Source organism: Lipotes vexillifer, unplaced genomic scaffold (genome assembly GCF_000442215.2).
Source record: "Lipotes vexillifer unplaced genomic scaffold, Lipotes_vexillifer_v1.1 scaffold481, whole genome shotgun sequence".
NCBI classification, from domain to species: domain Eukaryota; kingdom Metazoa; phylum Chordata; class Mammalia; order Artiodactyla; family Lipotidae; genus Lipotes; species Lipotes vexillifer.
Window position 1 is genome coordinate 962,637 of NW_006789873.1, and position 24,962 is coordinate 987,598.

Consider the following 24,962-nt stretch of genomic DNA (forward strand, 5'->3'; position numbering starts at 1 on the left):
TTTTTTTTTTTTTTTTTTTTTTTTTTTTTGCGGTACATGGGCCTCTCATCGCCGTGGCCTCTCGCGCTGCAGAGCACAAGCTCAGTGGCCATGGCTCATGGGCTCAGCCGCTCCGCGGCACGTGGGATCCTCCCAGACCGGGGCACGAACCCGTGTCCCCTGCATCGGTAGGTGGACTCTCAACTACTGCGCCACCAGGGAAGCCCTGGGGGGGCTACTCTTCATTGAGGTGCTCAGGCTTCTCATTGTGGTGGCTTCTCTTATTGCGGAGCACAGGCCCTAGAGCGCACGGGCTTCAGTAGTTGTGGCATGCTGGCTTCAGTACTTGTGGCTCGCGGGCTCTTGTGCAGGCTCAGTAGTTGTGGCACACAGGCTTAGTTGCTCCATGGCATGTGGGATCTTCCCAAACCAGGGATGGAACCCATGTCCCTTGCATTGGCAGGCAGATTCTTAACCACTGTGCCACCAGGGAAGTCCCAAAAGTGGTATCATCTTAATCTCATGTTGGTCTTTATGGAAGAGCCAAGACCAATGGGTGGAAATTATAGGAAGGCAGATTTAGGCTCAACCTATCAAAGATTCATTCATATTATAGAATTATACATTCAGTATCATCTCATGTGTGTGAATATGCACCTAAAGAGAGAGAAAAATGACTGGAAGGATTTCAATCAAATATTTAATAATAACTATGGGGTATGAAATGATGGGATGTCATCTTTTAAACTTTATGTGATGATGTACTATTAGATTTTTATTACCTGTATATATTGCTTTTGAAAAAAACAAACTTTCTAAAAATTGGAGGTGTCCAGCAACCAAATAAACTGTTTTGCAACCTAGTGAGGGCCCAGCCTTAGGCACTAATCCAACACTGATTGTGGGATGAATTAGTGGGTCCTTTTCAACCTAGGGATTCAGTATGTTGTTCTATGATTTAACCTTGTTCAAACACCAGAGTTGAGCTGGTGGAAGTTCACACGTGGATCCAACGAGAAAGGGGCCTGAAAACTCACAACAAGATGGGGCAACTTCCCAATTGCCAGGCCTATTCTAAGGACAGTAGTCATCTTAACAAAATTCATGTAGGAAGTTTAAGTCAAAGGGTAGGATAAACACTTCAAAGGTGAAAAGCCACCAGCAACTAGCTGTGAAACTAGATTCTGAAGTAGAAGAATAAATATAGAGGGATAGGAAAAGGCATGGATAAAATGCTAAAAGACAAAGGCTACTGAGTAAAAGTAAAATGTCAGTTGGAGGTGGTGGATTTTCCATGTTTTGTAAGTGTGAATGGTTATCCATTTTAATTGTAACCATTCAACTGAAGCCAGCCGGTCTTGGACATTATAGAGTCTTCTGCCCCGCATCACTCAGCCTGCATGGACTGTAGCTGGCAGTATACCAAGATCGCAGAAACGCTGGCTGGCTTGGGTCATGTTCCGGGAACTGAAGTATGTCAAGTAGGACCTTAAGCTGGCAATGTCCTGAGAAGCACGTGGGAACAGAACACACATAACACCAGTGCTGGGCAGAGGGACTGGCACTTAACTTCCTTCTGGGGCCAGTGGTGCCACAAAATGAGAGCAACAAATCAACTAGACATCTTGACCTGATTCTCCACTTTACAAGAGGGAAACGGAGGTCTAAAGAGGGGAAGTGAATGAGAAGGATGTGTAGAAACAACAGTCCCCTTCATCTCCCAGAAAGGAGAAATGGACTGTAAGACAGTGCCCTTCTGCTTGCAGGCATAAAACGTGATCTCAGGGTCACATATTATTTTGGCCACATTAAATAACCTTTCTGTAGAGCGACAGGGACGACGATTAGGCGGTAACGAGGCTACCGAGACTTCTGATCGGGTGGTGGTAGCCTGGCACGCTCGAGTCCAAGGAACAAACCTTTGCCGTATTTAGGTCTCATGAATCAAAGAACAAAGATTCTCACAAATCCCATTCAAATACAGAAATAATGATGTTTAAAAGACAAAGATAATGCCAGCTCAAGTCTCACCAACCGCTATAAATCATTGAAAGCATATTAACAAATACCACCGATCGTAGCCTTGACTTCAACAAAACCAACTGAAGGCAACACTTAACCAAACATTTCTAATTGGCATTTGCAAAAGTTTCTGCAAAGGATGAAAATAGCTATCGGGAACTTGTGCTCTGCAGGAGACCCTGATGAAAGTGTGTTGGAGACAGCCGGAGGGGAAAAGATAAGAAACTCCCCTGCCTGCTTCCCACGGGCTCACCTCCTGCCACCTCCTGCCACCGGGCAGAAATGGGAGCACCTGGCTGGGCCTGCCTCCCAGTATCAAAGGGGACATTCCAGTCCTTCCTTGACCTTGACTCATACTCTGGCCCTGTGCCTCAGCCCCTTCTCTCTCCTCCTCATTCAGCTTTGCCCCTCTTTGCCCTCAGGTGGGAGTTGAGTTCCCACTCATTAGAGTCAACAGCGTTTCTGGTGACCCGACCTGGCAAGTGGGCAATAAGCCAGGCATTGGAAATAGTGGCAAGTCGGTCATTCCTGAGGTTCTTTGACAGCAGAACGTTCAAAGAGCAGCATCAGCTGCTGCTGTTGGAATTAGTGTTGGTGTCAGACCTTCAGCTCCGTGAGAGCAGGGATCCAATCTGTTTAGTTTTGTATCATCTCCAGCAGCTGGTACAATGCCTGACAGCCAACAGGTACGCAAGGCCTAGTTGTGGAACAAACGACTGTTGAAGGAGCCCGTCTGAGGCCAAGAGCTGTGTTGCTTCCTATAAATCCTGAGTTTCCCGGTGACAACCTCTGCAACCTGACCCAGGGCAACTGCCAGCCCTGCCATGTGGCAGCCCCTGGAGAAGGGAGACAGGGAGCAAAGAAGCTTGGGGAGTTACTCTGCACTATTGGGGCTCCCCTCTCTGGGTCGGGGGAAGGAAAGATATTAATTGTGTACATGATCCATACAGAGGATTTCTAGTTGGGCAAAACATTTTCAGCGAAGTGAAATTTGTAGAGAGAGACGGGGCACTTTTCTGAGATGCCTTTAGTTTCATAGGCCAGATACTCTACCCCGTTTGTAAATGGAGATTATGGATTGGGTGTGTGTTGGGACGGACTGGCTTTGACTGGAGCTTGGAGCCAAGGCTGAAACTCACCCAAAAGGTAGGAAGGGAGGGAGGGGGATTTTCTTATACTGAGTAGAAAGCTAGGTGAGGAGGGGGAAAGCACTGCATGGTCACCACGTACATGGGCTTACATAAAAGAGCCAATGCTGGGCTACCCTGGTGGCGCAGTGGTTGAGAGTCCGCCTGCCGATGCAGGGGACACGGGTCCGTGCCCCGGTCCGGGAAGATCCCACGTGCCGTGGAGCGGCTGGGCCCGTGAGCCGTGGCCGCTGGGCCTGCGCGTCCGGAGCCTGTGCTCCGCAACGGGAGAGACCACAACAGTGAGAGGCCCGCGTACCGCTAAAAAAAAAAAAAAAAAAAAAAAAGACCCAACACATTTTTATTTGAGCATTTATTTTTTTCCAAAGAAATCCATGCAAAGGGAAAGACAGAGAGAAAGACATGGTAACCATGTTCTAGCAGCCAAACATAGGAAAATAATTTGGCACAATTTGATTTTTTTTTTTCGTTGCAAAAGGACAATCTATACTACCACTAAAATTTACCGTCCTCATAAAGATACCATTTGATTTTCGAAAACGTAACTCATGGTTAGTCTTCTACTTAATGGCTGGAGGAGGTATATAAGATAAAAAAAATAGAAAAAAAGAAAAAGGTGGTTCCCTTTATAGAGGGAGACCACAGGGTGCTGAAGGGCAGCACGTGTGCGGTGACCTTGGCAGTCAGTGCACCAGGAGGAAAGAGCACACCACGGAGATTGCCAAGCTGGTGAGAATCTTCAGGGGGGAAGGGCCATTTCCGAGGTTGTGAGAGGCAACTATCTCATTGTCCTTCTGATTCACATGTTGCTTGCTTCCAGGAGCATCGTCCACGTCCAGATCATAAGCCAGTTCTGCCGAAAGAAAGGAAAGAATTTAAATACAGGCTTACCAACAGCCTCAGGTTTGCACTCTTCACGGCCCAAGCGCTTGTCTGCACTGCTGGGATGCCCCAGCTTTGATTTCTTCCTTTCGTTGAAGGGAAGGCCGCCAGGAGATGGGGAGAAGACAGGGGTGTTGTGTGCGGGGCCCGCCCGAGGAAGATGGCTACTGGTGCTCCTGCCAGAGATTCCACCAACAGGGAGCGAGCTGGCTGCTCCCCTCCCACCTTTGGCTCCACCCACAGCCCAGAGTGCACACTGGCCCTTTCCACATCTCCCACCTGGCAAGGCCATGCTTGAAGGTCATTTTCACCAGACCTCACAGGTATCCAAACGTAAGGTGCCATGTGGGTGACTACGTGCGTGTCCTTGTTGTGTATGTGTGTTGGTGGGAGAGGGGATGTGGTAGCCTCCCAGGGTACCTTTGCTGGGCCCTGCACCCCGTTCAGATTTTCCCCTGGGAGGCCTTGCCTTAGAGTCGATGATAGGGTAGTTTGCCATTGGAAGTTGTTTTATTTTTCTCAGAAATATTTCTTTTATCTATACGGTCTTTTCACCGCCCACCCCTAACACACACACCCACACCCACACCCACACAGGATACTGGGTTGGCCAAAAAGTTCATTTGCGTTTTTCTGTAAGCGGAAAGACCCGAACTTTTTGGCCAGCCCAATATAATGCATAGAATTTAAGACTAAGGAAAGGCTAATGGGTAAGGGTCCTCTTTCTTCGACTGCCTACCGTTTATGAGATATGCTCATGATTCTGAAAAGAAATTGGGGTATTGGGGTTGGCCTAACGTGGAAATCTCCCAGAGGGTAAATCTAAGTAGATAGTGGTTTCTCAGGAAATTAAAGACAGCTGGTCCTAGCCCAGGGCTCAGTTTCTCTTAGATTTGCTTTTCCAGATTTAGAGTTCAAATCTACTCCCTTGGCTTTTCTGGACTCGGTCACCAGTGTTTGTTTCTATTTATTTCAATAGCTTGTGAAGGTGATGTGATGTGAGTGACCTCAGAAGCCAACTGTCCTGTGGCCAATGGAGCCAGAAAGATCCCCTGGGGACATGGAGATGCGTAGCAACAGGCACAGAGGAAGCGGATTCTGCAGAAGGAAGGAAGGAAGAGGAAGGAAGAGCTCCTCTTACGGGGGATGAAACACGCAGTAAGTCACAGGAAGAAAGTGTAAGGACTCAGCTGGTCCAGGATGTGTGCAGAGCAGGGCCCAGGACCACGGCTGCTGTGAGGCTGGCATTCCTTAGAGCAGGCAGCAAGGTCAAGGTGATCAAAGCCAGAGGATCTGATTACACAGCCCGCAGCACTACTTCCCAAAGGGCTACTGCAGTTTATAATGCCACCAGCAATGATGAGGGAACCAATAAAAGATACTGTAGTCTGTATAAGATGATATCTCAAAGTTTCTTTAATTTGAGTGTATTTGATTACTAGTATAGATGAACTTTTTCTGTGTTTTAGTTCTCAATGAATAACAGTTCGCATCCTTTGCCTTCTTACCTAATGGGTATTGATATCTTCCCTATTAATCTGAATATATATTTTATTGAGTCCTTTGCTTATCACATTTGATACAAGTACTTTTTTCTATTTTGTTACTAACTATACTTATTTTTCATTGCTGTACAAGGAAATGATGTCCTAACTTTTAATATATTTGAATCTGACCACATTTTGCTCTTCTGCAGCTGAGAAAGTGTTCCTTCTTGAGTGCTGATGATGATAAGGCAAATCAAAATTTCCAGGGAACCCTCTTACTGAGGGAAAAGTGAATCAGTAGACTAATATCCATTCCCTCTCCCCCCAGAATAAATAGATACAAAGAAAATCAAAGAGAAAAAGAACAAAGAGCAATGCTCTACTTGGAAATCAGAGCTCTTTCTCTGAAAGGTACGGTGCAGAGCGCACAGAGCAGGCCGAGGTCAGCTGTCAGTCGGCAAGGATAGTGCAGGCTTAGGTCCCGATCAGATTTCACCAAAGTCGAGAACACATATGGCTGGATCTGTTGAAAGCCCAGCCTTGAGTCTCATGGCAACTTCTCAACTTAAATGAAGAGCAGGATTTTTCGGGCTGACCTGAATGAGAGCACTTTCAGCAGCACCTTCAGATTCATTTTCCAGGTATCTCCCTTGACTAACAAACATCAGGATTAAACAAGCAACATCTAATGTGACCACTCAGCGCCTCCACTATTTACCTTGCTCTTCAAATAATCCATGAACACTACACAGTTTTGTCTACTCTAGCCATCATGGAAAACCCAGCAGTTATGTTAGATCCAGTAGTTTCTCATCTTTTTGCCACCAAATACCTCTTTTGTTATGTCTGTCTATCTCTTGGAACCTATGTTTTGAAATTATAAGAATGACTACCAATTACTGAGTCCTCACTGCGTGCCAGGCACTGTGCTAAGCCCTTTATATACGTGATCTCATGTAATCGAACCTTCTCAGTAATGTTGTGAAGTAGGTATTAAAATTCCCATTTTACTGACGAGGAAGCTCAAGCTCAGGTTACTTTTGCCTGTATTTACACAGCTGGTAAGTGGCAGAGGTGTTCTTTGAATGCAGGGCTGACTCTGAACCTCACATGGACCTATATCATAAACAAATTGAAAAATTGTGTACATATACCAAGTATACTGCGGTCAGTAAATAGTAATGGGTTCCTTCTTGAAAAACAAAATTAAGGAAAATATCCTGCCAAAGACAACTAAGTAACTAAAAAACACGTGAAATAAAACGAAAAGAAAGACAACCTACAGACTGGGAGAAAATATTTGCAAATGATGTGACGGACAAGGGCTTAACTTCCCAGATACCCAAACGAACAGCTCATACAACCCAACAACAAAAAAACAAACAACCCAATCAAAAAATAGGTGGAAGATCTAAATGGACATTTCTCCAAAGAAGACACAGATGGTTAAAGAGCCCATGAAAAGCTGCTCAACATCACTAATTATTAGAAAAATGCAAATCAAAACTACAATGAGGTATCACCTCACACCGGTCAGAATGGCCATCATCAAAAAACTCTACCAACAATAAATGCTGGAGAGGGTGTGGAGAAAAGGGAACCCTCCTACACTGTTGGTGGGAATGTCAACTGGTACAGCCACTATGGAGAACAGGATGGAGTTTCCTTAAAAAACTAAAAATAGAACTACCATATGACCCAGCCATCCCACTACTGGGCATATACCCTGAGAATACCATAATTCAAAAAGATACATGCACTCCAATGTTTACCACAGCACTATTTACAATAGCCAGGTCATGGAAGCAACCTAAATTCCCATCGACAGACAAATGGATAAAGAAGATGTGGTACATATATACAATGGAGTATTACTCAGCCATAAATAAGAATGAAATAATGCCATTTGCAGCAACATGGATGGACCTACAGATTGTCATACTAAGCCAGAGAAAGACAAATATCGTATGATATCGCTTATATGTCGAATGTAAAAAATAGGGTACAAATGAACTTACCTGCAAAACAGAAATAGAGTTACAGATGTAGAAAATAAACTTATAGTTACCAGGGGTAAGAGGGGGGAGGGATAAATTGGGAGATTGGGATTGACATATACACACTACTATATATAAAACAGATAACTAATAGGGACCTGCCGTATAGCATAGGAACCTCTACTCAGTACTCTGTAATGGCCTATATGGGAAAAGAATCTAAGAAAGAGTATATACATGTATAACAGATTCCCTCTGGTGTACAGCAGAAAGTAACACAACATTGTAAATCAACTGTACTCCATGAAATTTTTTTTTTTTTTTGCAGTACGTGGGCCTGTCACTGTTGTGGCCTCTCCCATTGCGGAGCACAGGCTCTGGACACACAGGCTCAGCGGCCATGGCTCACGGGCCCAGCTGCTCGGTGGCATGTGGGATCTTCCAGGACCGCGGCACGAACCCGTGTCCCCTGCGTTGGCAGGTGGACTCTGAACCACTGCGCCACCAGGGAAGCCCCGAAATTTTTTTTTTTAATTAAAAAAAAAATGAAGTAATGCCATTTGTAGCAACATGGATGGACCTAGAGATTATCAAACTAAGTGAAGTCAGACAGAGAAAGACAAATATCATATGATATCAGTTATATGTGGAATCTAAAAAAACGATACAAGTAAACTTATTTACAAAACAGAAACAGATTCAGAGACATAGAAAACAAACTTGTGGTTGCCAAGGGGGAGGAGGGGTGGGGGAGGTAAGGACTGGGAGTGTGGGATTAGCAGACGCAAACTATTTATATACAGGCTGGATAAACAACAAGGTCCTACTGTACAGCAGAGGGAACTATATTCAATATCCTGCAATAAACCAAAATGGAAAAGAATACTAAAATGAATATATATATATATATGTGTGTGTGTGTGTGTGTGTATAACTGAGTCGATCTGTACAGCAGAAATTAACACAACATTGTAAATCAACTATACTTCAATAACATTTAAAAAGAAAAGCTAAGAAAGGAGATGTGGTACATACATGCAACGGAATACTATGCAGCAATGAAAAAGAATGAAATAATGCCATTTGCAGCAACATGGATGGACTTAGAGATTATCATACTAAATAAGTCAGAAAGAGAAATACAAATACCAATGATATCACTTATATGTGTGGAACCTAAAATATGACACAAATGAACCTACCTACAAAACAGAAACAGACTCGCAGACAGAGAGCAGATTGTGGTTGCCAAGGACGAGGGGGATGAGGGGAGGGATGGATTGGGAGTTGGGGGTGAGCAGATGCAAACTATTTATATACAGAATGGATAAACAGTAAGGTCTACTGTATAGCACAGGGCACTATATCCAATATGCTGTGATATGCCATAATGGAAAAGAATATTTTAAAATGTATATATGTGTATAACTGAATCACTTTGCTGTACAGCAGAAACTAACAACAGTATAAATCAACTGTACATCAACAAAACATATGAGAGGAAAAGGTCGGGAGCTGCCGAAGACGCAAGGGACTTTTTCTTCCCGCTTTGTTTCCTGGTGCGCGAGGAGAGGGGGATTAAGAGCGCTGCTTAAAGGAGCTCCAGAGACGGGTGTGAGCCGCGGCTAAAAGCGCGGACCCCAGAGACGGGCAAGAGATGCTAAGGCTGCTGCTGCCGCCACCAAGAAGCCTGTGTGCGAGCGCAGGTCACTATCCACACCTCCCCTCCCGGGAAACTGTGCAGCCCGCCACTGCCAGGGTCCCAGGATCCAGGGACAACTTCCCCGGGAGAACGCACGGCGCGCCTCAGGCTGGTGCAACGTCACGCTGGCCTCTGCCGCCGCAGGCCCGCCCCGCACTCCGTGCCCCTCCCTCCCCCCGGCCTGAGTGAGCCAGAGCCCCCGTATCAGCGGCTCCTTTAACCCTGTCCTCTCTGAGCGAGGGACAGACGCCCTCCGGGGACCTACACGCAGAGGCGCGGCCAAATCCAAAGCTGAGCCCCTGGGAGCTGTGAGAACAAAGAAGAGAAAGGGAAATCTCTCCCAGCAGCCTCAGAAGCAGCGGATTAAAGCTCCGCAATCAACTTGATGTACCCTGCATCTGGGGAATACCTGAATAGACAACGAACCATCCCAGATGGAGGAGGTGGACTTTGAGAGCAAGATTTATGATTTTTTTCCTCTTTTTGTGAGTGTGTATGTGTTTGCTTCTGTGTGAGATTTTCTCTGTATAGCTTTGCTTCCACCATTTGTCCTAGGGTTCTCTCTGTCCGTTTTTTTTTTCTTAATTTTTTCTTCTTTCTTAATAATTAATTTTAATTTTAATAATTATTTTATTTTACTTTATCTTCTTTCTTTCTTTCTTTTTTTCCATCTTTCTTTCTTTCCTTCCTTCCCTCCTTTAGACAACGAATCATCCCGAATTGAGGAGGTGGACTTTGGGAGCAAGATTTATGATTTTTTCCCCCTTTTCCTCTTTTTGTGAGTGTGTATGCGTATGCTTCTGTGTGAGATTGTGTCTGTAGAGCTTTGCTTCCACCATTTGTCCTAGGGTTCTGTCTGTCCGTTTCATTTAAAAAAATTTTTTTTCTTAATAATTATTCTTTAATTCAATAACTATTTTATTTTACTTTATCTTCTCTCTCTTTCTCTTTTCCTTCCTTTCTTCCTTCCTCCGTCCCTCCGTCCCTCCCTCCCTCCCTCCTTTCTTTCCTACTTTTCTTCCTTCCTTCCTTCCTTCTTCCTTCTTCTACTAATTCTTTCTCTCTACTTTTTCTCCCTTTCATTCTGAGCCGTGTGGATGAAAGGCTCTTGGTGCTGCAGCCAGGAGTCAGTGCTGTGCCTCTGAGGTGGGAGAGCCAACTTCAGGACACTGGTCCACAAGAGACCTCCCAGCTCCACGTAATATCAAACGGCGAAAATCTCCCAGAGATCTCCGTCTCAACGCCAACACCCAGTTGGCGGGAGTTCTCCCAGGTATCTCCGTCTCAATGCTAAGACCCAGCTCCACTCAATAACCAACAAGCTCCAGTGCTAGACACCCTATGCCAAACAACTAGCAAGACAGGAACACAACCCCACCCATTAACACAGAGGGAACCCGAAATCATAATAAGGTCAGAGACACCCGGAAACACGCTGCCGGATGCGGTCCTGCCCACCAGAAAGACAAGGTCCAGCCTCATCCACCAGAACACAGGCACCAGTCCCCTCCACCAGGAAGCCTACACAACCCACTGAACCAGCCTTTCCCACTGGGGGCAGACACCAAAAACAACGGGAACTACGAACCTGCAGCCTGCAAAAAGGACACCCCAGGGCCGCCCTGGTGGCGCAGTGGTTGAGAGTCTGCCTGCCGATGCAGGGGATACGGGTTCGTGCCCCGGTCCGGGAGGATCCCGCATGCCGCGGAGCGGCTGGGCCCGTGAGCCATGGCTGCTGAGCTTGCGCGTCCGGCAACGGGAAAGGCCACGACAGTGAGAGGCCCACATATCGCAAAAAAAAAAAAACAAAAAAAAACAAAAAAAACACCCAAAACACAGTAAGTTAAGCAAAATGAGAAAACAGAAAAACACACAGCAGATGAAGGAGCAAGGCAAAACGCCACCAGACCAAACAAATGAAGAGGAAATAGGCAGTCAACCTGAAAAAGAATTCAGAGTAATGATAGTAAAGATGATCAAAAATCTTGGAAATACAACGGAGAAAATACAAGAAATGTTTAACAAGGACCCATAAGAACTAAACAGCAAACAGACAATGATGAACAAAACAGTAACTGAAATTAAAAATTCTCTACAAGGAAACGATAGCAGATTAACTGAGGCAGAAGGACGGATAAGTGACCTGGACGATAAAATACTGGAAATAACTACTGCAGAGCAGAATAAAGAAAAAAGAATGAAAAGAACTGAGGACAGTCTCAGAGACCTCTGCCACAACATTAAACGCACCAACATTCGAATTACAGGGGTCCCAGAAGAAGAAGAGAAAAAGAAAGAGACTGAGAAAATATTTGAAGAGATTATAGTTGAAAACTTCCCTAATATGGGAAAGGAAATAGTTAATCAAGTCCAGGAAGCACAGAGAGTCCCATACAGGATAAATCCAAGGAGAAACACGCCAAGACACATATTAATCAAACTGTCAAAAACTAAATACAAAGAAAGCATATTAAAAGCAGCAAGGGAAAAACAACAAATAACACACAAGGGAATCCCCATAAGGTTAACAGCTGATCTCTCAGCAGAAACTCTACAAGCCAGAAGGGAGTGGCAGGACATACTGAAAGTGATGAAGGAGAAAAACCTGCAACCAAGATTACTCTACCCAGCAAGGATCTCATTCAGATTTGATGGAGAAATTAAAACCTTTACAGACAAGCAAAAGCTGAGAGAGTTCAGCACCACCAAACCAGCTTTACAACAAATGCTAAAGGAACTTCTCTAGACAAAAACACAAGAGAAGGAAAAGTCCTATAATAACGAACCCAAAACAATTTAGAAAATGGGAATAGGAACATACATATCGATAATTACCTTAAATGTAAATGGACTAAATGCTCCCACCAAAAGACACAGATTGGCTGAATGGATACAAAAACAAGACCCATATATATGCTGTCTACAAGAGACCCACTTCAGACCTAGAGACACATACAGACTGAAAGTAAGGGGATGGAAAAAGATATTCCATGCAAATGGAAACCAAAAGAAAGCTGGAGTAGCAATTCTCATATCAGACAAAATAGACTTTAAAATAAGGACTATCAGAAGAGACAAAGAAGGACACTACATAATGATTAAGGGATCGATCCAAGAAGAAGATATAACAATTGTAAATATTTATGCACCCAACACAGGAGCACCTCAATACATACGGCAAATACTAACAGCCATAAAAGGGGAAATCGACAGTAACACATTCATAGCAGGGGACTTTAACACCCCACTTTCACCAATGGACAGATCATCCAGAATGAAAATAAATAAGGAAACACAAGCTTTAAATGATACATTAAACAAGATGGACTTAATTGATATTTATAGGACATTCCATCCAAAAACAACAGAATACACATTTCTCTCAAGTGCTCATGGAACATTCTCCCGGATAGATCATATCTTGGGTCACAAATCAAGCCTTGGTAAATTTATGAAAATTGAAATTGTATAAAGTATCTTTTCTGACCACAGTGCTATGAGACTAGATATCAATTACAGGAAGAGATCTGTAAAAAATACAAACACATGGAGGCTAAACAATACACTACTTAATAATGAAGTGTTCACTGAAGAAATCAAAGAGGAAATAAAAAATACCTAGAAACAAATGACAGTGGAGACACGACGACCCAAAACCTGTGGGATGCAGCAAAAGCAGTTCTAAGGGGGAACTTGATAGCAATACAAGCCCACGTTAAGAAACAGGAAACATTTCGAATAAACAACCTAACCTTGCACCTAAAGCAATTAGAGAAAGAAGAACAAAAAAACCCAAAAGTTAGCAGGAGAGAAATCATAAAGATCAGATCAGAAATAAATGAGAAAGAAATGAAGGAAACGATAGCAAAGATCCGTAAAACTAAAAGCTGGTTCCTTGAGAAGTTAAACAAAATAGATAACCCGTTAGCCAGACTCATCAAGAACAAAAGGGAGAAGACTCCAATCAATAGAATCAGAAAGGAAAAAGGAGAAGTGACAACTGACACTGCAGAAATGCAAAGGATCGTGAGAGATTCCTACGAGCAACTCTACGCCAATAAAATGGACAACCTGGAAGAAATGGACAAATTCTTAGAAATGCACAACCTGCCAAGACTGAACCAGGAAGAAATAGAAAATATGAACAGACCAATCACAAGCCCTGAAATTGAAACTGTGATTAAAAATCTTCCAACAAACAAAAGCCCAGGACCAGATGGCTTCACAGGCGAATTCTCTCAAACACTTAGAGAAGAGCTAGCACCTGTCCTTCTCAAACTCTTCCACAATATAGCAGAGGGAGGAACACTCCCAAACTCATTCTACGAGGCCACCATCACGTTGATACCAAAACCAGACAAGGATGTCACAAAGAAAGAAAACTACAGCCCCAAATCACTGATGAACATAGATGCAAAAATCCCCAACAAAATACTTGCAGAAAGAATCCAACAGCAGATTTAAAGGATCATACCCCATGATCAAGTGGGGTTTATTCCAGGAATGCAAGGATTCCTCAATATACGCAAATCAATCAACGTGATACACCATATTAACAAACTGAAGGAGAAAAACCGTATGATCATCTCAATAGACGCAGAGAAAGCTTTCGACCAAATTCAACACCCATTTATGATAAAAACCCTGCAGAAAGTAGGCATAGCGGGAACTTTCCTCAACATAATAAAGGCCATATATGACAAACCCACAGCCAACATCGTCCTCAGTGGTGAAAAACTGAAAGCATTTCCACAAAGATCCGGAACAAGACAAGGTTGCCCACTCTCACCACTCTTATTCAACACAGTTTTGGAAGTTTTAGCCACAGCGATCAGAGAAGAATAGGAAATAAAAGGAATCCAAATCGGGAAAGAAGAAGTAAAGCTGTCACGGTTTGCAGATGACATGACACTCTACACAGAGAATCCTAAAGGTGCTACCAGAAAACTACTAGAGCTAATCAATGAATTTGGTAAAGTAGCAGGATACAAAATTAATGCACAGAAATCTCTGGCATTCCTATACACTAATGACGAAAAATCTCAAAGTGAAATCAAGAAAACACTCCCATTTACCACTGCAACAAAAAAAATATCTAGGAAGAAACCTCCCTAAGGAGACAAAAGACGTGTATTCAGAGAATTATAAGACACTGATGAAAGAAATTAAAGATGATACAAATAGATGGAGAGATATACCATGTTCTTGGATTGGAAGAACCAGCACTGTGAAAATGACTCTACTACCCAAAGCAATCTACAGATTCAATGCAATCCCTATCAAACTACCACTGGCATTTTTCACAGAAGTAGAACAAAAAATGTCACGAGTTGTATGGAAACACAAAAGACCCCGAATAGCCAGAGCAATCTTGAGAACGAAAAACGGAGCTGGAGGAATCAGGCTCCCTGACTTCAGACTATACCACAAAGCTACAGTAATCAAGACAGTATGGTACTGGCACGAAAACAGAAATATAGATCAATGGAACAGGATCGAAAGCCCAGAGATAAACCCACGCACATATGGTCACCTTGTGTTTGATAAAGGAGGCAGGAATGTGCAGTGGAGAAAGGACAGCCTCTTCAGTAAGTGGTGCTGGGAAAACTGGACAGGTACATGTGAAAGTATGAGATTAGATCACTCCCTAAGATCATACACAAAAATAAGCCTAAAATGGATTAAAGACCTAAATGTAAGGCCAGAAACTATCAAACTCTTAGATGAAAACACAGGCAGAACACTCTATGACGTAAATCACAGCAAGATCCTTTTTGACCCACCTCCTAGAGAAATGGAAATAAAAACAGAAATAAACAAATGGGACCTAATGAAGGTTCAAAGCTTTTGCACAGCAAAGGAAACCAGAAACAAGACCAAAAGACAACCCTCAGAATGGGAGAAAATATTTGCAAATGAAGCAACGGACAAAGGAATAATCTCCAAAACGTACAAGCAGCTCATGCAGCTCAATAATAAAAAAAGAAACAACCCAATCCAAAAATGGGCAGAAGACCTAAAGAGACATTTCTCCAAAGGAGATATACAGACTGCCAACAAACACATGAAAGAATGCTCAACATCATTAATCATTAGAGAAATGCAAATCAAGACTACAATAAGATATCATCTCACACCAGTCAGAGTGGCCATCATCAAACAATCTAGAAACAATAAATGCTGGAGAGGGTGTGGAGAAAAGGGAACCCTCTTGCACTGCTGGTGGGAATGTGAATTGGTTCAGCCACTATGGAGAACAGTATGGAGGTTCCTTAAAAAACTACAAATAGAAGTACCATATGACCCAGCAATCCTACTACTGGGCATATACCCTGAGAAAACCATAATTCAAAAAGAGTCACGTACCAAAATGTTCAGTTCAGCTCTATTTACAATAGCCTGGAGATGGAAACAACCTAAGTGTCTGTCATCAGATGAATGGATAAAGAAGATCTGGCACATATATACAATGGAATATTACTCAGCCATAAAAAGAAATGAAATTGAGCTATTTGTAATGAGGTGGATAGACCTAGAGTCTGTCATACAGAGTGAAGTAAGTCAGAAAGAGAAAGACAAATACCGTATGCTAACACATATATATGGAATTTAAGGAAAAAAAATGTCATGAAGAACCTATGGGTAAGACAGGAATAAAGACACAGACCTACTAGAGAAGAGACTTGAGGATATGGGGAGGGTGAAGGGTAAGCTGTGCCAAAGTGAGAGAGAGGCATGGACATGTATACACTACCAAACGTAAGGTAGCTAGCTAGTGGGAAGCAGCCGCATAGCACCGGGAGAGCAGCTCGGTGCTTTGTGACCGCCTGGAGGGGTGGGATAGGGAGGGTGGGAGGGAGGGAGTCGCAAGAGGGAAGAGATATGGGAACATATGTATATGTATAACTGATTCACTGTGTTATAAAGCAGAAACTAGCACACTATTGTAAAGCAATTACACTCCAATAAAGATGTAAAAAAAAAAAACCATGAGAGAAGTCACTGTTTCCACATAGAACTGATCACAGACTTGATTAAGTAGCTTTATTAAGCTTTGTGAAATACTGAAAAGAGCTCCAGGTTTGGGGACCCCAAATGGGCATTATATCAGTTCTGTTTACCTGAAGCAATCAGCAATGATGGCCAAGGCCATCATGCACCCCTGGCACAAAGCTGGGCCAAGTCTTCTACCTCCAAAAGACCCAAGGAATATTCAGAAGAATACCTTCTAGTGCTTCCTAAGCTGTGGCTACAGGTTTCCCATGGCTTCCCACTCAGCAGCAGCAAAGCTTTATCACCCAACCCTATAGCTGGGTTCCTGCGGCTGATACTGATGCGAGTTCCAGCAAAGACACACTCTGGGCCTGGGCCACCATCACGGAGATTAGAGATGAAGGGGACAGCTTCGCATGACAAGGAAGCACTATGGGACACAGAGGAACTGGGGTTTTGGTTAGAGATAAGTATGGACATTCCTGGACGGGAGAAATGTAATCCAATTTAATTCAACAAACTTAACAGTAGTCTGCTATGGCCCAAGCACTGAGCTAGAAGCTTGGAGAAAGACTTAGTGTCTGCCTTCAAGAATCCCACGGTCTGGTAAGGAAAACAGACCAATAGGCAAACCAACGAGACAGCTGGCAGAAAGCAGAAAGGGTTCGGATAAAGGCACAAGAGAAACACCAGGGTGACAGAAGGGAGAGAGAAAAATTCCAAATAAAAGAAGGTTCTGGGAAGGCTTCTTGGGACAATTGGGCCATAACCTGCACCGTGAAGGATGGGTGGAAGTGTATAGCAGGGCTGAATGAGATGGTTATGCATTTCAGGCAGAGGGTTCAGCTTGAGAAAAATCATTAATATCTGCGAATGTCGATAGGGCATACTCAATAGGAGCAAGTAGCCTCTACGGAGGGAAGGAATGTAGAGTTCACATCGTTGTGGTGTGTGTGTGTGTGTTGCCTGGTGGGTGATAAAAGGTAGGGCAGGAAGACAAGTAAGTAAGGGCCAAATCATGGTGGATTAGGAATGCTAAGACCTTCTCCTGTGGGCAGTAGGGAGCCACTGCAGGTTTTTAAGCAAGGAATCCACACAGTCTGTTTTGTGTTTTTCAGAAATCACTGTTAACAGTTTCGAGGACAGCAGTGGGCGGGAGAGACTTGTCAGACATGTTGTCTTGGGAAAAACAAGAAGCCTGTGGGAACAGTATCTGGGGATCAGCCAGTAGCAAATATTAAAAGAAAATTTAAAAACCTACGAAGAAGCTAAATAGCTACACCAAACCAAAACCTTCTCATTTTGCTACGAACCAGATGCCTTATGGGAATAACCACAAACCATACCCTTAAATCACTCATATTTTTATGTTTATCAGTGATTTTCCAGAATATATCTTTGTTTGGTTAGGTACATATTGTAAAGCGCGCATAAATTGGCTTTTTTTGTCTTTCAGCTGACCGTCAGTGAGAACCTTTTGGGCCAGCAAGGAAATTTTCATGCTAAATCCAAAAATCTGTTTCTGTTTGTAATCAGTTTAACTACACCCAATGGGTTAGACCCAACAATCTGTACTAATTATACACTCAGCCCTGACTCATTTTGCTCTTATGTCGTGTTGCAGAAGAGATAATCCCTTTAAATGATCACCAGTCATTAAGGTCTGCACTTCCTGTGGAAAAGTTTTTCTGCATTGGAGGAAGCACTCAGTGGGGAGCGCCCCCCACTAAGTTATTCAGTCTCCTAGGAGAGTTCCTAAGGAAGAGGGCACCTCCTGGGGGTCTGGAGCCCTGGTTTCCAGGCCAGGCTCAGTCACTGAGTTACTGTTTCACCCTTGGCAAGTCATTTCCCTCTCCTCTGGGCCTCAGTCACCCCCATGTTGCTAAATCGGTGTACTGCACTAGATGAACTCTTAAATTTCCTTCTGTCAGTAGTTTTGTCCCTCTCTGATTCCAAGGCTCTTGGGGCCCAGTGAGGAGCTCAGGCTGCGATCATTCCTCTACCCACAGCAGCCAAGGGCGCTGCCCCCACCAGAGCACCTATGAGCAGGGAGAGGCAGTCAGTTGCTTCCCTTCTGATGTGCGTCTTTCTGCTGATCACCATCTACCAAATTCTGAATCCACTTCTTAAGCTGGTCTAATTGTGGATAAGAGACCCTGGCAATAAATAAATCCACGCTGGACTGTTTTTGTTTTCTTTAAACCCTGGCATAATAATGTCTGCTAAAGGCAGTACACACCAAGCTTTGGGAGAGAAGTTGCTGGGCCTGGGCTACACAGGCAGCCAGGGAAAATCTGTCAGCCAGTGAGACGAGCCTTTGGGCCCTTACAGAGCCACCGGGGTCTTGAGCATATAATAGGATTCTAATGCTCGCCCTCTGATGGCGTGGGCATCAAGCAGGGCAAGGCGCTGCTACAGGGGCCTTACCCACACCAGCGGGCCAACTCCACGGGGCAGCCTGGAAGGAGAGCTGCAGTCACACTACCAGCGGAGCGAATGCTGCTGCTTGCCAAGCCTGCACCAGCAGATGGCTTCGATCCGGCCCTAACATGGCAACAGAGCAATACTGCTCTCCCTGCGTTTTGTATTTGCTGTGCACAGTTGGCACCCAGGACATGAATATGCGAAACCTTCAGTACATTGCTTGGTAGACCCCAGAGGCTGAAGTTGGGGAAAGCACTAGAAATCGTGTTCATTACACTACTGCTCACTCTGCTGCCCCTTCCCACAGAAGCCTCTGGGCCCCACCATTTGCTTCTGAATCCCCAATAGATCTCGGTTCCCTTGTCCTCCCCTCAACACAACCTTCCTTCCTGCCACATCAATTCCCCCACCCTCACCCCGCCCCCGCCCTGTCAACCTTTCTGAACTTTCAGGTGTGAAATGACTACTTGGACTTGAAAGCAGAGGAAAGTGACTTTGTTAATGAGCCTCAGGTCTGCGGGAGTCTAGATTTTCTTCTTCATAGATCAGACGAGGGGGAAATGGCACACTTGAGGCCTCTGGTTTTAATTGGTCTAATGGGACTCCTTTTAGGGCCCATTTCACAACATGCCTTCCTGACAAGTGAGCTGCCAATTTTGCCAGCTAAATGACTGTAAATTCTGGGAATAATCCAATCGCCTCTCCTGGAAAAGGGCTGGTGCAATGAGATGCTAATTCCAGCCTGCAGCTAATTCCAGCCTGCAAATACCCTCAGTTACAATGCTGGGATGTTGAAAGAATACAATTGATTTTGCCACTAGTATAGGCACGGCCTCTCTTCCTATAGGCTCTGTTTCTCGGTCTGGGGTGGGTGTACCTTCAGGTTGCGCTGCAGTGGGCTGTGGGTGCGTGAAGCCATGGCATGCTTCTTCCCTGGGATTCAGGGCAAAAGCACACTATTTTATACTGAAACATGCAAGGCTGTATGATGGAGCAAAAGTGCACTACTTGCAAACTCACTTAAGACTTCATAAGATATGTCCTGTTTACTAGGACCTTGAGGTTATGTCCCAGATCCTCAGGAACAGGTGTTCATTCCCACTCTTCACTGCCTGTATGGGGTACTTAGGTGGAAAGGTCTCAAAAGCGCTGTTGGGACACTTGAGCCACCTGGGCTTGGTACACTACCAAAGCTGGGCATTTTGACTCACATAGTCCTGATTAGTGACTTAAGGTAGCTTTTTCGATGACAACTTCCTTGTCAAGAGGGGAACGCCATGGCAGTTGCCCTTAACTGGGGCTCAGACTGCTTAGTGTCTAATACAAAATGGTGTCCAGGGGATTCAGCCACTAACTATGCTTCACTATTGCGTCCAGCCATTGAGAAAGGAACAATAAAAAATACCACGTAATCCCTTTGGAAATCAGATCATTTTACTGTAGAATCTTATTATTATGTGGGCCACTACTATGCTTGTTTAGGTACATCATGAGTCAGGTCATCTTCCCAGAAACAGAACAGCTCCATCCTGGAAAGTGTGACAGTATGAGTGCGTGGTGTGGTACTGGCCTTCCGCCACCAGTCCTAGAATTATCATCACCTTCCACAGGAGTGTCACGACTATTACTCTCATGGCTACAGCTCCTTCTCACCTGAGGCTACCTAACAGCTCCACAGGAATCACAGTTCCTCAAAGCCTTCCCTTCCCACGGGGGGGGGGGGGGGGGGAGACACTGTTCAGCCAGGCGCAGAGGAGAAGCTGAAGAGAACAGGCTTCAAGAAGGCAAGGGAAGGGCTTCCCTGGTGGCACAGCGGTTACGGATCCGCCTGCCAACGCAGGGGACACGGGTTTGAGCCCTGGTCCGGGAAGATCCCACGTGCCACGGAGTGACTAAGCCCGTGCGCCACAACTACTGAGCCTGCGCTCTAGAGCCCGTGAGCCGCAACTGCTGAAGCCCGTGTGCTCTAGAGCCCGTGCTCGGCAACGAGAGAAGCCACCGCAGTGAGAAGCCCACACACCGAAACAAAGAGCAGCAACTAGAGAAAGCCCGCGTGCAGCAATGAAGGCCCAACACAGCCAAAAATAAATAAATAGACAAAAGGCAAAGGGAAGAGAACACTTTAAAGAGAGGGGGAGAAGCATGGTGGAATGTTATAGAGAGGCCAAGGAAAGTGAGGATTGAGCAGAAGCTACTGAAAGTGTCAACTGGAAGGTTACAGCAGATTTTTGAGAGAAGTTTCAGTAGGGTGTTTAGGTCAAAAAGCAGATAGTACTGAGTTGAGAAGAGAGTGGGCGCTGATGTGGAATCACTGAATACTGATTAGCCTTCGGAGAAGTTTGACAGTGAGTGACAGTGGCAGTGGAGCACTGCCATCCTAACTGTGCTGAGGTTCTGTGGCGGTGCTACCAGTGTCACAACACCTGTACAACCAAGCTCCGCTAGAAGGTGCCTCCAGAGTTCCAACTCAAGACAGCCTTTGGAAATGCCATATTGTTATCTCTGATACATTAACAACCTGTATGAGACACCAGATACCTGTATACCAATGTTTATAGCAGATTATTCACAGAAGCCAAAAGGTGGAAGCAACCCAAGTGTCCATCAATGGATGAACGGATAAACAGAATGTGGTCTATCCATACAATGAAACTTTTTCAGTCACAGAAAGGAATGAAGTGCATTCCTACATGTACAAGGTATATGAACTTCCAAAACATGATGCTAAGTGAAAGAAGCCAGTCACTAAATACCACATGTCATATGATGCCATTTACATAAAATATAAATAGGCAGACTAGGCAAATTCTGGCAATAGTGGTTGCACACACATCGTAAGTGTAATTAATGCCAGTGAACTGTATACATAGTGGTTAAAATGACAAATGTTTTGTTATATATATTTTACCATGATTAAAAAACTATAGAAACCAAAAGATTTGGGGTGCATCCTAGTTCCTAAGGGAAGTGTGAGTGCATTGCTCCTCTGGCATTTTACTTTGTAGAGGGGTGTGTGAATGTACCTGATACCAAAACATCAACCCCCAAATGGTACTCCTTCAGTGCTTTGAAAGTCAAGTCGGCCAAATGAATTAAAATGGATATTTAAGCACTACCTTAGAATTGCAAATATGGCTCCTCAATTGGGAATGAAAGAAGAAGGCAATTTTTGTCACGGGTTTTAGTCTGAGGCTATTTTAAGAGAAATTTATATACAACCTCAGGAAACTTACGTTTACTTTTGTGAGTCATGCAAATGATGCTAAGCTGAAAATGCATTTTAAAAAAATCAATGAAGCAGTGAATACACTCTGTCCTCATTACTTTAAAAAATTTAATGGTTTAGATTCACAGAGCTGTGTTTATAATGTAAATTTCAAGCATGATGCAGCTACAGAGGTATGCAGTCATTGGGCTTTGAGGATGTAGAAGGAGAACACATTTATTTCTCACTTTTTGTAGCCAAATCAAATTGCTGTGGGGCGGGGGGCAGTCAGGGGAGTGAGGGAGTAGCCTTATAGTCTCTTGGAGCCCAGGCTCCAAAATGCTTACTGAAAAGCTCTTTGATAGTATTTTAGGCAGGACTTTCGATATACTTGAATGGGAAAACCCAAAGTCTGGTAATTTTCCATTTTTAATCAGCCATGGTGGATCTTACAAAAAATGTACCTGAGAACTAAACTGCTTGCGATGTCCAACAGCAAAGGAAAGTTACTAGTACAACAGCCAATTGGTCAAAATGGCACAAGTCCCTGAAAACACTCAGCCTGGGTGTGGGAACATCACAGGCCAGAAATCAACAGCAGGCAGGTGTCCTCATAAATGAAAGATGAAAAGCCTCTCTAAGTTGTTCCATCTAAATCTGTTCCCTAAAACCTCTCCAGTTGTGAAATGCCTCCCTCATCATCAATGGGATTTGGGGAATTGAGGCTATTTTCCCCTCAATTTACTTGGAAGAACACACTGTCATCCTGGCTCCCTCCTCCTTCCTTCCCATCTTTGGATCTGGACTGTCAGTAAGCTGCCATTCTCACATCCCCACAGGTACCACCTCCTCTGTCTTTGGACCGTGACCATTTCTCCTCTCTCCCTCAGCCTCTCTCTCCCCACGTACTTCCCATCTGCCACAGTTCTCAATGCCCCAGCTAGATATGATACCCATTCCTCTCCAATGGCCCACTGCTGTCCAGGAAGAAAGAATGTTCTATTCCATGACAGCAGGCATAAGATAGTACTCTCTTCCTCAAACCCATGTTGAATTATATTTCTCTCTTTCTCAAAATCCTTGATGGCTCCCTACTGCATGTGGGATCAAGTCCTAATTCCTTAGCATGGCATTCACAAGCTTCTCCATCTCAACTTGTCTTGCTTTCCAGTTTCAACTGCCCATATATTTCTCCAAGTACCATATACTGTTGTCATACCATCCCATTTATCATTTGCTGAAAATGACAAGTACTTTGAGGTTCCCATGTCTTTCTTCATGCTGTTCCCTCAGCCTGGATTGGTATCTCTCTCTTTTGTTCTCTCTCTTAGGCTTCAACTTACATGACACTTCTTCCAGGAAGCCTTCCTTCCCTTCTTACCCCAGCCCAGATGAATCACTTCCCTCTATGATTATCAATTGGACTGTACTTCTATCATAGCACTAATTTCAATTTGCAGCATAGTAGAGTTAGTCACTCAGCTAGACTGGGAGCCCCGTCAAAGAAAGAAACAAGTCTTACTCCTCTCTGTAGCTCCCATGCAGTACTTGGCTAGCACAGGCACTGAAAAACTGAATGAATGAATGCATGAATTAATGGCCACACAAATGAACACACATCCCCAGTCTACAGAGAATAAATATGAAGGTGAAGGGCTACCTCCTTCGTAGATACCCTTCCCAAGGAGTCTATCTTCATCAACTGATGATTTCCTTAGGGGAAGGAGTCCCACTGAGCTATGATGAAGACAAGACGCAGGCGGGGCCGATGGTGGAGGTGGTACAGGAAGCAAACGGCAGGGCTCAAACCCTGACCTCTATATGCCAAAGCTCTCTGACAACAGGCAGTTCTCATTACCCACAGCATCAACTCACTGCACTCAGTGTGGGTGGAATCTACAAGGTTATTTTCTTTTGATAAATTTATTTCTTATTTATTTATTTTTTGGCTGCACTGGGTCTTCGTTGCTGCGCGCGGGCTTTCTCTCGTTGCGGCAAGCGGGGGCTGCTCTTCGTTGCGGTGCGCGGGCTTCCCATCGCGGTGGCTTCTCTTGTTGCGGAGCACGGGCTTCTCATCGCGGTGGCTTCTCTTGTTGCGGAGCACGGGCTCTAGGTGCGCGGGCTTCAGTAGTTGTGGCTCGCGGGCTCTAGAGCGCAGGCTCAGTAACTGTGGCAACAGGGGCTTAGTTGGTCCGCAGCATGTGGGATCTTCCCGGACCAAGACTCGAACCCGTGTCCCCTGCACTGGCAGGCGAATCCTTAACCACTGTGCCACCAGGGAAGCCCCTACAAGTTTATTTTCTTACTCCCTTTTGCTGCCTGGAACTCGATGCCTTACTATGTAAGCAGGGGATACATGCCAGCATTTTGTGTGCCACGCTGTGCAGGAAACAGGATTTCTGGTTAGTAGGTTCCATTTATTTCTCACTTCGAACCATCACGATTGGGTTCCCATACCTTTGACGCTTGCCTTTGCCTCACAATGTACGCACCCCTGGGCCACACCCTGTCCTTTCCATTGCCACCGATTCCCACGTGTAGGGGCTGCTGGTGATTGGCATTTCAGTGCCTGTCTCTGCAACATCAAAATATAGCTTCACTAATGGAAGTCCCTTGCTTGGCTGTAATAAGTACAAAGCAGTAAGACTTCAATGCTTTCAGTCCCACGTGCCGGCGCCCCTTTCCCCTTGCAGAGGTCTGTGGGATGACTGCCAGGAAAATACAATTACATGCTCTCATGGGAATAAATACAATTCTTTAACCTAAAAGTTCTGTGTTTTTATTTCCCCCCTTTTCCGTTTCTCTGTTCACTTCTTGTTCTCTTTCCATTGCTCTTTAAACTCATTTCCTGTGTCCAATTATTCCCTTCTCTCTGTCTAGTTGTTGTTCTACTAAACATTCTCTCCTGTCTCCACAGTGATCTTTTCCATATCCTTAGGCAAAGGGCAAGGCTGGACTCCTCTGATGGATTCTGAATGTTAAAGATGCTTTTCTGTTCCTCTGCACTTTGATTTAAACCTCTAACTTGGGTTCCATTTGTTTTAGAAGAGGTTCTAGTATCTCCTTCCTTAATCTCCCATCAACATTTCCATTGCCTTCCTGTTTACCCATCAGCACCATTCC

At 44.5% G+C, this 24,962-nt stretch overlaps 1 protein-coding gene across 3 annotated transcripts in view; it reads right to left on the reverse strand.

Annotated features, from left to right (window-relative positions):
• Positions 1–3,486: 3,486 nt before the first annotated feature.
• Positions 3,487–24,962, reverse strand: part of GPC3 (glypican 3) — a 452,076-nt gene continuing 430,600 nt past the window's right edge. For all 3 annotated transcript variants that reach the window (XM_007462877.1, XM_007462876.1, XM_007462875.1), the window contains one exon: positions 3,487–4,002. In XM_007462877.1, coding sequence (XP_007462939.1) covers positions 3,833–4,002 — 170 coding nt within the window. In that variant the 3' untranslated portion in view covers positions 3,487–3,832. The remainder of the gene's footprint in view (positions 4,003–24,962) is intronic.